This window comes from Sapajus apella, unplaced genomic scaffold (genome assembly GCF_009761245.1).
Source record: "Sapajus apella isolate SASKATOON/1434 unplaced genomic scaffold, GSC_monkey_1.0 scaffold30, whole genome shotgun sequence".
Classification (NCBI taxonomy): domain Eukaryota; kingdom Metazoa; phylum Chordata; class Mammalia; order Primates; family Cebidae; genus Sapajus; species Sapajus apella.
In genome coordinates, this window is record NW_022436970.1 from 8,144,213 (window position 1) to 8,156,955 (window position 12,743).

Below are 12,743 nucleotides of genomic sequence, written 5' to 3' on the forward strand. Positions count from 1 at the left end.
ACCTGTGATACCCCCTGCGCTGACCAATCAGCTGTTGGTGAAGGGGGTGAATGAAACTCTGGTAGCTCAGAGGGTTGTTCCTGCTCTCATTACTCTCTCCAGTGACCCTGAAATGTAAGTGTCATCCCTGCCTTTTACATTCAGCATCCCTTTCAAAATGTGCCTGTCAAGAAATAACCATCAGCTTTTAAATTTATTGAAGAATCTCTTTAAATCAATAATATTGGATTATGCTTATTTTAAACTTTATCATATTATTTAAATATCATGGTTCTTTTTAAATCAGCCTTCACCGTAAGTGTAATTTGGAGGCCATGTATTGAAAAAATATATTAGTAGTATTAGTGCTCAATAAATACTTCTAAAACCTAAAATATGCTGATGGACTGTTTCTTTCAAGCCAAGAAGGGATGCTCTGCTAATCTCACTAACAGGTTGTTACCAGTAAGTGTAGTAGCATGAACCAAAGGCCTAACATTTTAATGTCTCGTGTGGATGACTAAACCAAGAAAGACCAATGAGTCTGCCTGCCCATCCTCAGTCACAGCTAACCCAGTTCTTATTCCAGTTTACCAAACCATTTTTTATTGCATGTTGACTGGTTTACAGCTGACTCTTCGAGGCATGAGTGAAGCGTTAGTTGACAAGCGGGTTGCTCCGGCCCTTGTTACCTTGTCCAGTGATCCTGAATTGTGAGTTTCACAGACTGCGACCTTAAGTTATCCTGTCTGTCTTTTTGAGCATTCTTCTTGGTCTGCTTTTTTTAAATTTATTTAATTTGTCATTGCTAGAGACTAATACAGTATATTTACCTTGTACTTACTTTAATATACATTTTAATAGTACTCATTGTTCATCTCAAAGCTTCAGTTTCTTTCTTTTTTAATTCTAACAGCTCTGTCAGGATTGCCACCATTCCAGCCTTTGGCACTATTATGGAAACAGTAATTCAAAGAGAGGTAGGAAATAATTGAAATTTATTTATGTCTCTGTGCTTTTGAGGTGATCATGATACATGTGTTTGGCGGTAGGCAGCAGGGAGCATCTTATCTTTTACTTTGTGCCCTAGTTAGCTTTGGGCCAGAGGAGGATCTCACTATGTGAAAACATGGTACCCTAACCAAGGTGTATTTCCATATCCTAAGGAAATCTCTAGTCTTTCCTCTTAATCAGAACATTAAGTATAGGCCAAGCTTTCAGGGATGTCCAAGGGAGAGAATATAGTCATGGACTCTTAGTTTCTCTTTCTGGTTGGGCCAGTAAAGCCCCTTCCTCATCCCTCTTTTCTACTCATCACTAGAGACAGAAACTAAAAACCATGGCTTCAGGCTGTTAAAAGCCTTAAAACAAAACAAAACAAAACAACAATAAAAAACAGTGTGTTGGACAACCTTGCTAGATGTTCTATTGTAAGCCTAGCTGGATATTGCAGTTTTGAATAAGCCTTCAAATCAGGTCTGGTTCCAAAGCCTTCTATTATCCAGTAGGCTCCTGGCCAATCTACATAAATTTGTAATTGCCAGTGTTGCACAGATTTGAGGAGTGTTTTGCCAGATAACATTAGGAACACAAATCTGTCTAAGTTACAAATGAAGGCAAAGGGGCACTTGTATTCTGATAACTGTGTCATTGATATCAACTGTAAAAGTCATTTAGTAGACTGGTATCCCCTTGTTGCAGAGTAGATCCTCTGGTCAGGCCCTCTGCCATGCCTGTTTCTGGATACCACCAAGGCCTTCCTTCTTAAATGTGTATTTTGATTCTGAAACTGATTTCAATATTTTTAGGTTCTCTTTGCAACACTACAACATACTTCTCAAAATTGGTATCAGATTTTTATTATTTGTTATTATGTTGGATATATCCTTAAAGAAATGAAAAACCCTGTAGATTAGAACATAATTTGTGGACATATTACCCAAAAAAGAAAGGTTTTAATAAAATGCCTTTATCATGTAGATTTTTTATAACAAAAACTAAAGTTTTTTAGTTACAGAAAGAATGTTTTTCATTTTTTCACTTATATATTTTACTGGTGAAGCCACAGAGGAAAAGCACATCATTCTGCAAAGCTTGCAGTCTTGGCAGAATTTCAACATGTTCTCAATCCTAAAATAAAAATGTCTTTTAGGGAAATGTGAGTAAGATATAAGTCATTAATGACTCATTGCTTTCAGAAGGTGAATAATTGGGTAACTTACAGTATGATTTGTTTTAAGAATTATAATTTAGATACAAAATCATCATAAACTTACCTACTTTTCCCTAAATCTGGTAGGATATTTTTTCTTTTGTTGTTATAATTTTTTCAGGAATATTTGTATTTTTTAATTAAGAATTTATAAACATAAGCAAAAGTAGGAAACTTTCTCCGAGCCAAAAAATTAAATACTTATTTAATTCCAAATTTCTGCTATCATTGGAATATACGTTGCTTTAATCCACTGCTATAAGTCATGTTTAATGTATGTCTTTCACTATAACAACACCACTCAGTTTTCAATATTCTATAAAATGACTGTACAATATCCCATTTTAAGTTGCTGGAAAGAGTGAAAATGCAGTTGGCTTCTTTCCTGGAAGATCCTCAGTATCAAGACCAACATTCTTTGCATACAGAGATCATAAAAACCTTTGGTAGAGTTGGCCCTAATGCAGAACCCAGGTTCCGAGACGAGTGTAAGTTGCATTTTTCTACCTTATTTCCTGAACTGTAATGTAAGATCAACGCTAGACACTCCTCTGAGGACTTGTCATGTATTAAAAGTACATGTGTTAAAGCCTTGTATACTGAAAGCCTTGTGTACCTTTTTCATGTGTTAAAGCCTTGGGTACTGAAAGCTTTGTGTACTTTTGTGTACTGCAAGCTGAGTGTGAAACAAGTTAATAATTGGGAATTAATAAGTATTGTTATTAGTGGATGGTCTTTTTTTTTATTTTATTTTTTATTTTTATGTTTTGAGACGGAATCTTGCTCTGTTACCCAGACTGGAGTGCAATGGCTCTATCTTGGCTCACTGCAACCTCCACCTCCCAGGTACAAGTGATTCTTCTGCCTCAGCCTCCAGAGTAGTTGGGATTACAGGTGCCAGCCACCACACCTGGCTAATTTTTGTATTTTTAGTAGAGATGGGGTTTCGCCATGTTGTTCACGCTGGTCTCCAGCTTCTGACCTCAGGTGATCTGCCTGCCTCTGCCTCCAAAGTGCTAGGATTACAGGCATGAGCCACCATGCCCATCCTAGTGGATGGTCTTATACCATATACTGATTACTGTAAGACATATGAAGAGTCACTCAAGGTAATTTAGAAATATTGCTTAATAGCCGCCAATTGCTAAATACCATGCTGCCTTATATTTAAGTTTATTTTTTTATTTTTAAGGAAATGTTTGTGTTTCTAGACATGTTCTTATGAAAAATATACATGCCTCCCACTAAGCATGCCATTCAGCATGATACATAACTTTATTTTAATTCATAGCTTGTTGATCTGCTACATATTCTTCCAAGATTATCTGCCTTTTTTCTCTAGTTTTTACAGAGTCTCTTTTACTGTGGGTCTCAATATTTATGCTCACAATTTCTTTGGATAGCATCAAAGCACCAAGAAGTTATGACTCCAAAAGCATATCAGTTATCAATATTATATTTTAGCTCTTTTATTTTTAGCAATTTGACATGCTCTAGAGAGGGCCACAACTTGGGCCACTTCAATCAGTTTAGTTTCTACTACATTATTTTATTCTCCAGCAGACTGTTACATATCCAGCCTGGCAGATGACTCTTTAAGATGAGAGTCATCAACCAAAAATACTAAGTCAGGATTGGACTGCAGTGTCCAAAATATCGGTTGAGAGTATGGACACTGACCAAGCTATAGAAACACAGTCATGACATTTTTTTCACTGGGTAAGTGTCTTCATAATTAGCCAACTAATAGAAGAAAGTTGATATTTTAATTAGCACTAGGGATAGTTTCACATGTTGCAGGATCAAATTTACAGGTGATTCTAGGTGGGAGCTCTGAAGGTGCTTTGACTTTTTGAGGCTGTAGTTGCTTTGAAGTGAGGAGAATAACTCTTGGCTCTTGAATTAAGGGATAGGCTCAATAGGCAATGGGTCTTTGGTGTGTGCCATGTTGTTGAGTCTCTTTGGTGTATGCCTTGTTGTTGAGTTAAATGGGTGTTTGGTATGTTCTCAAGTTAAACGGGGTTTTGGTGTGTGCAATGTCATTGCATTAAATGGGTCCTTGCTATGTGCTGTGTTGCATAGTTAAAACTTTCCCAGAGCATGATCTGACCTTTTAATGTACATTCAAAAGAAAGACTCATGATAATGTGGTAAGAATTCATCTGGATTCTTATAGGATCTGCTCCAATTATTTTGTTGATTCTTTGGAATCTTTTGTTCTCAGTAATTCTGGGACTATAGTTATTTCTTAAATTAAGCATAGTATCAATATCTTAATGTCTAGAATTTTCAAGAACATCTTAAAATAACCCTTCCATTTTATTTGACAGTTTTAATTGTAGAGTAGATACCCACCTATCAAATTCCGTAGGAGTTGTACAAGAGGGAAAAAGGAATTTTCTTCTCTTAATGGCCCCAAAATAACAATTAAAGGTTGGTTTGGGAACAGATTGAGGTTAGAAATTCCCACTGCTTAAATAGTTCTGGTAAAACATTATCCTTGAAGCCTCCTGCAACTTACTGTGTAACCACAGGTATGTCTTGTACAATCTTCTTTCACATTTTGGTAAAACCAGATTTTTTTAAAGATAAAAATTAGCCATTTTTCCCCACTTTGTACTTACTTTCACTCAAGTGGCTTCTCTTTTACTTTAGAACTTTAAGGAATTTGGGGTTCTATATTAAGAAGATAAAAATTGAAGTAGAACCTGTACGAAGAATTCAATTGGCTTTGGGAGTTTGGAGAATGGACAGAGAATTTCTGGGTGGTAATATCTCCCTTGGAGTGGCATTTTGGTATTTAGGTGTTTGCCCCTCTATTTCCTGGCTATTAAAGGACATTAGTTCTTTCAGTGGCCCTTGTTCTTTCCCAATTATTAGTTATCACAGGGCCTTTGTTCTTTTATTTTTAGGAGCCAATTGTTTTATCTTTCCCAATTATTAGTTATCACAGGACCTTTGGTCTTGTTTTTATTTTTAGGAGCCAGTTGTTTTATCTGGAACGCCATAGGGTTGTTTTTTGTTTCCAGCTGTTTTACTTAGTAAGGCTCTCTGAAAATGTTCAGTCATACATTGGAGATTTTCTAAAGTGGCAATTGTCCATTTCTGATTTTTTCCCCCTAAGTTTCTTGTTTCAGGTCTGAGCCCATTTATTCAAACAAACAAACAACAACAATGACCAAAAAAAAAAAAAAAAAAAAAAAAAAGGGACAAGATTACCTTTATGACTATTGGATCTACCCCAGAATATTTTTTGAAAGTTTTCTGAAATACAGCTTTTGTGGCAGAGTCTTGCTCTGTCACCCAGGCTGGAGTGCAGTGGCACCATCTCGGCTCGCTGCAACCTCCGCCTCTCTGGTTCAATTGATTCTCCTGCCTCAGTCTCCCGAGCGGCTGGGATTACAGGCGCGGACCACCACATCCAGCTAATTTTTTGTAAAATACAGTTTTATAAAATCTTCTATTATCCTTTTTCCCTTTGCAATTTTAAATCTTTGTTCAGTCTGCCTAAAGAAAAAGGCTTCTGCAGTGACCTTATGTTATATATTTCCTCTTTTTCTTTCCCACTGAAGGTCAGTTTTAGAATTATGCCCATCTGAATCAGTCATGGTGCCACATGTCCACAGTCCCAGCTACACAGGAAGCTGAGTGGGAGGATCACTTGAGGCCAGGAGTTCAGCACCAGCCTGAGCAACATAGCAAGACCAAGTCCCTACAAAAGATTTTTTTAAATTACCTAGGCATGGTGACACATACCTGTAGTCCATCTACTTGGGAGGTCAAAGCAGGAGGATCACTTGAGTCCAAGTGTTCGAAGCTGTGGTGTACTATGATTGCACCTGTGAATAGTCATTGCACTCCAGCCCAGGCAACAAAGCAAGACCCCATCTCTTAATAAAAAAGGAAGAATTATATCCATCTGGATTATTATTAAATCACCTCCTGGTCCTTCATTTCCTACTGCTTTTAACCATCTGTCTACATCTGAGGGGTTAACAATTAAGTGAATTAATTAATACAGGTGTGGTAACCCAGGACAATATGTGTGTAGTGAAATCTGAATTCTATAGTAAAGTCCTGTCTGTCTTCCTGAGAATTAGGAAGATCCTTAATTATGGGCTTTAACCGCCTTGAGACTAGAGTTTAAATGAACTTCTGTAGATTTGTCTTCTAGCCAAGCAATTTTAAGGGGATATTGTGCAGTGTGATTGTTGCATTTCTAAAGAAAAGCACTGATGAAAAAGGTTAGAGACTCAGGAGAATATGGAAAAAAGGAACCATCTATGAATAGATAAAGTGCAAGAATGATAAGTTTCTGAAGGTTTGGGTAGAAATGAACTAGTGCATCTTTGAGAGAGAGTTGGAGTCCCTATTTTGTTGCGGCCTCAGCATGTCAGTTAATGAAACTTTCAACTGAATGTTTGGAGTTTTTGTCTCCTAATTTGTTCTAGAGCCTCTCATAAACATACTGTTATTAATTTTGACAAGTCAAAAGGTCCCCTAAAGATGACCATTGTCATTCTAAGTTTTTGTGGTGTTTTACTAAGCTAAGCATGAAAGCTGTGATTATTGTCTCAGTTTATTTAGGAAGCAGGAGTTTTTCCAGGAGAAGATTATGACTTTTATATACACAAACTCAGTGCAAACAAGAAACGGGTCACTACAGTTGGTCCTCAGTTGATTCTTATGAGTGGAGTTTTGTGATCTTCAACCTAGCAAAGACTGGAAAGGAGTTGTGTCATTGGTCTTGTGATTAACAATTTAACAGTCACTGACCCTGAAGCCATTTCTTCAAAGAACCCTGGTTTTAGTTGAAAGTAGTATCCAGAAAATACAATCTTAGGCTCTAGAGGTGCTCATTGCTACTGAATTGGTTTTTGTTTCTTGGACCATTGCTTTTATTTAGCAGTAGGTTGAAATTTTATGTTACTCTTTGAGGGTATTAAACTCATTGAGTAACTTGAAAACTCAGCCACCAGTGCTCTTTCGTATTGATCTTTGCTAAGAATTTGAGAAACTAAAGCTAATAATAGTATTCTGAAGGAGTGAAATAATAGGTTATTGAAAAAGAATATACTCTATTTAATAGCAATGGTAATATTTTATTTTTATAAAGAAACTTATTTGAAAGTATAAATAATATAAGAGGTAAGTTGTTTATAATTATTTGGGCTTCATTTTTTCAAATTGGGAAACTGAATTACAGTGAGGCTAAATAATTTATATACATCCTCATAATTAGGGAATAGTGACAGTGCTACAATTTGTTTCTCCCAAATGCTAGATCACTTTTTATTTTGAAAACTACTTTCTTCCCTTGTTAAGAAAAAGCAAGTATAAGATGTGGGTAATCTTTTGAAGTCATTCAGAATTAAAATGAAATTTAATAAATTAAAGTGATAAATTATTTTTAAAGTGTATCAGGGTTTTGTATGCATGTTTTGGATAAAAATTTAATCCTTTCTTTTTTCTGTTTTCAGTTGTTATACCACATTTGCATAAGTTAGCCTTGGTGAACAACTTACAGATTGTAGATTCTAAAAGACTGGACATTGCTACGCATCTTTTTGAAGCTTACAGTGCACTTTCCTGCTGTTGTATCCTTGCTTTATTAAGGTGTATCTACATTTATATAACCAATCTTACAGGGGACCTCGGTTACTAAACACTGAAAAGGATAACTTTTTTGCTTCAACTTACATAAAAATTGTAGAAAATTGAAGATTTGATTTGTCTCACTCCACTCCTTCTTTTAGGCATTTTGTAATTTTAAAAGATAATTTTAAGTCGTCTGCTTTTATATTCTACAGTTTTGAGAATTTTGATAAGGTTCTTAACCTGAGGTTTTTATTTTTATTAGTTAGCTACATAACTGAACAAGTAATAAAGAGCAGAAAGAATTACAGCTGTGACTTCTGTTAATCAAAAGGAAGCCTTATATATATGACTTGGCATTTAGGTTTTTCAGTGAATGTTTAACTTTCAGTATCCAGTGGAATATTGTGACTATCTCTTAGAGAGATATCACACATTGGAAAAGTACAAAGCCAACAAGGCTAATCATCTCCAGGGATTGTAGAGCTGGAAGAAAACTTAGAGATCATATAATCCCATGTCAATGACTGTAAATGATTAAACTAAGGTTTAAAGATATGACTGGCTTCTATTTTTTATAGTTAAAAGCAAAAGTGTGACTGGAACAAAGAACTTTAGCCTTTCTGTTAAATGTTCTCTTTACTATCCTATGCCTATAAAATAAAACTAAGAAGGAAGTAAAGATAACGATGGGCAAAGTGAACTCCCAACTTTTAGGCTGTTTTATTTAAAATCCAGAAGAGTTGAAGAAAGGGGAAATGAGAGATTGAAAAAAGAGTGAAAGGCTAATACTAAAGTACATGCTAAACAGAAAACAGAGTAAAGGAAGAGTTTCGGGATTATTATATATGGTTTACATTGTTATATACCAGATTGAAGTAATGAGCAGCATGAACAGCTAATTTTAAATGAGATAAATATGCCCTAAAATATTACTAACACTCATTGACACTGGACTCTTGACTGGAATGTAACAAGAGGAGGTTATTTTTGTTAAGAAGAAATCAAACAGAAAAAGTAGAAAAGTAGAGCTATCTGTTAAGTAGCCATATGTCTTTGGAAATACAAAAACTGAAAGCTGGATACATGGTTGAGGGCAGTTTATGTTGGAAATTTATTACAAATGGCATAATCATGTGGAAGATATGAGCCATGTTTTTTATAATATAGATGACACCATATTTTAATAATTTAATAATTTTGTAACCTCAACTATTCACATCTTCTGTAAGTTTAGTTCCGCTAAAAGCAGAACTTATTATTCTTGATTTCTTGTTGGCATTTTCAACTTAGGAAAGATAGAGGAAGCAAAAAGAGGAACTGATATTCTGAATTAGCAAGTCAGAATTCTTTAGTATTGGAGAAGTGATAGGACCCTTGTAAGAAAGCAACAGTGGCACATCGCAGAGTTTGTATCTCAAAGAAATAAAAGATTGGTATGTTTAATTGGACTTTGTGAAAGTAATGTTTAAAACTCATGCAAAATGTTATGTAGAATCTTATATAGCAGAGAGTTTCTAAAGGAATATGCCTCAAGGAAAATGGGAAAGTCAAAAGATCCAAATGTTTATCTCTGTAAAACCAAATTTTCCAAGTAGGGAAGGCAGTGGTTTCCAAAGAGCATAGAAATCTGTATAGAAGCAATATTATTGTGAGTTTATAAACACATGGAATATCACTAGAGTAAATACAGTAAAAAGTCTTCATACCAATATGGTAATGGGAAGAACCATCTTAACAATAGTCCCTGTTCAAATACTAAAAGTGTTAGTTCTACGTGAGTCAGAACTTGTACTTGAATCAACAGTGTTGTGGCCCCTAATAAAATCACATTGTTCTAATCTGTTGCACTCCATTATATGCTAAGCTAATCAGAAGAGTGTTCCTTTTAGCACTATATCATGTTTTAATGCAGACATTATAAAAACCGTAGTGTGTAACATTTTGGCATAAGTCACGAAGTCACATTTAAGGAAAGTTTGAAGGAATTTAGGAATACTTAACCTGGAGAAGAGATGGCTTGTAGATGAAAAGGTATTTTAAAGGTTTTGCCAGGCATGGTGGCTCACGCCTGTAATCCCAGCACTTTGGGAGGCCAAGGCAGGCAGATTGTGAGGTCAGGAGATCAAGACCATCCTGACTAACACGGTAAAACCCTGTCTCTTCTAAAAATACAAAAAATTAGCTGGGTATGGTGGCGCCCTCCTATAGTCTCAGCTACATGAGAGGCTGAGGCTGAGGCACCGCAACCTCCAGGAGGTGGAGATTGCAGTGAGCCAAGATTGCACCACTGCACTCCAGCCTGGTGATAGAGGGAGACTCTGTCTCAATTAAAAAAAAAGAGGGGGAGGGGTTAGGTAAAAGGATGATTAGGCACACTGTGCAGCTAAGGTACAGAGCTAACACTAACAAGCAGAGGTAACAGGCTGATTTCATTTATAAAAAAACTTCATAATTGAGCTATCTAAAATGCAGTGATCTCCCTTAATAATCTATGAATCTCCTTTCATTGTTAGCAGTCAGAGGCTAACCGTCATTCACCAGTGAAGTAAAGGTGACTCCTAATATCTGATGGAAGTAATTACCTCTGAGTTTCCAATCCTTGAGAAAGATTGATCCATAGGGAAAAGGTAAGCCCCAACAGTGAGTAGAAAGAGAGGAAAAGGAAAGTGATTTCCCTCTTCTAAGTAGGGCCATCTTCAGATTCTCAGTCCATGCCCATATTTCTCTAGATCAGACTCCACTAATTCAAAGGTCATTCACAGTTATATTTTGGTGCCACTTTCCCTATATCTAGAAAGCAAGACTACATAATCATTAGGTTGCAGCCATAATAAGTGATTTATTAATCACTTATAGGAGCTTTGTGAACAATTTTTATTTATAACTGTATTTTCAAAGCAATAGTTACACTGATTTTTTTCTTAATGAAATTCATTTTTTCCACTAAGTCATTTTTATAAGGAAACTCCTTTACTGGCATTTTTGTGGTGTGATATTAAATAGAAGCTAGTTTTACATGGCTAACAACTAGATTAAATGGAGAATGTATCAGAATTGATGTGAATAAACAAGATGAATTGTTTTCTGGAGAAATGCATCTGCTTTCCTGATACCTTTTAAGGTCAAGATATCAACTAAAACTCAAAGATGACTAAGAACTACAAGGAATCCTAAACTTAGCAAACGTTCTTATTACAGCAAAAGCTCTGTTATCCAACTCAGTCAACACCCACAGTAGGTCAGTTTAACAGAATGGTTAAAGCAAGAAATCAGGAAAAGGGTATCTACCTTAGATAACTTATTTTAACTTAAAATGTATATATGTATTTTCTTTTACCAGTCTTTTGATGTAGGCATTTCTTTTGTGTGAATCTGTTGATTATAGTTAAACATCTTCTTTCTCAGGTAAATCACATCTGTAATGCAATTGTTTATAATTTTCAGGTTAAAGTTCTTTAAAGAGGATTCAGAAATATTTCTGATAAGCAGTATAGAGTTTTTCTAGATTATTATATTTCTCTCAATCTTTCACAATTGTCTTATACATAATAATTCAACAGCAATGTTTTAAGCAATTTGCATTTATCAATTTTCCCCAAAACTTTCAACTTAGTTGTCATGGAAACATTCATTTTCTTACTTTTGATACTTCCTTCATATTCACTGAAACATCTGATTAGGTTACATGATTTAATTGTTATGCTCATTTTATACATTTACATGATATTCTGTAATTTAAATGATGAATACCACTGACATCAATAGATTTGTGTGAATAAACACAATTGACTCCTGATAAATAACTTACTTTCTGCAACTGAGGATTCACACTTGAGGGGAGCCTCGTTACTCTGAGTGATCAGCATGCCATAAGCCTCATCTAAGAAGGCGTCTGTTTTATATGGTAGTAACTCGGTTGTTCTGTTGGACATACCAGTTTGGTTTCGTTTAATTACCTTAACTACCTTGTCCCAAGTCATTTCAGAGGATTTAATGGTTAATCACTTTTTACCGGGTCTCAGATGTTTACGGACTGACATGGAACATCTCTCTCCAGAGCATGAGGTGAGCCACTGTGATTAGCACTGCCATGTTCGTGTTTTTAATACCTCATATACACACTTGCATTCTTCTCTGTATGAGGCTTATGATATGCTATCATAATTGTTTTAAATCTAGCTCAATGTCATTTTATCAATTTATTTACAAGATGTGATACCTTCAGCAGCTCTTTAACATCTTTGAGCCTCTCTTTAATTGTCAAAATTAGAGATAGTACACTCTCCTTCATTTAATATAATGAAACATTAATAAGATAATGTATGTGAAAATTTAACTATAAAATGTTAGTTATCTCTGACCAATAACTTTCTTAGATGCAGAGTTTCTGTTTTCTGTCTTCATTTCCTTATAACTATTTTATTTCATGCTATTTGTCCCCTGCTTCCCCTCCTGTTTCCTCCAAAACCCTGTGTATCATTTATTTCCTATTCTGTATCTTCAACCTATTTTTCTATCAGCTTTTCCTTTTACAATGTTTGACTCTCCACTCCTAAATAGCAAAAACTTCCTTTCATCCCTCTCCAAGTCTCTTATTCTTCCTGATCATCCACATTTACTCTCTCAACTTTTATAGTGTCTATTGGTACATATTCCTTGCGTCACATTAATCCATTGAAACTGGCATCTTTAAGATCACTCATGACCAAGCTGCCACCCTGACAGGACTTTTTTTAGTTCTTATAGCTTCAGGTCTCTCTGCAGCATCTTCTGTTTCAAAACTCCTGTGGCTCCTGGGACTCCACTTGTATTCCTGTTTTTTTCTTACTTCTCTAGTCAGTTCTTCCCAATCTCCCTTCTTTTCTTACCTCACCTTTAAATGTTTCCTTTTTCATTCATTAGAATTATTCTCCATGAACAAGTTCATCCGTACTCATCAGCTAACTTACTTTTA

At 35.5% G+C, this 12,743-nt stretch overlaps 1 protein-coding gene across 10 annotated transcripts in view; it reads left to right on the top strand.

The window, feature by feature from the left end:
* The window catches only part of RELCH (RAB11 binding and LisH domain, coiled-coil and HEAT repeat containing), a 124,097-nt gene that overhangs the window by 95,684 nt on the left and 15,670 nt on the right, over positions 1–12,743 (top strand). For 6 of the 10 annotated variants that reach the window (XM_032293675.1, XM_032293666.1, XM_032293671.1 and 3 more), the window contains 5 exons: positions 32–114; positions 896–959; positions 2,541–2,679; positions 7,672–7,788; positions 11,766–11,854. In XM_032293675.1, coding sequence (XP_032149566.1) covers positions 32–114; positions 896–959; positions 2,541–2,679; positions 7,672–7,788; positions 11,766–11,854 — 492 coding nt within the window. Of the gene's footprint in view, positions 1–31; positions 115–609; positions 693–895; positions 960–2,540; positions 2,680–7,671; positions 7,789–11,765; positions 11,855–12,743 lie in introns of those variants that run through there. The other 4 variants (XM_032293667.1, XM_032293670.1, XR_004273586.1 and 1 more) reach the window with 3 other exon arrangements.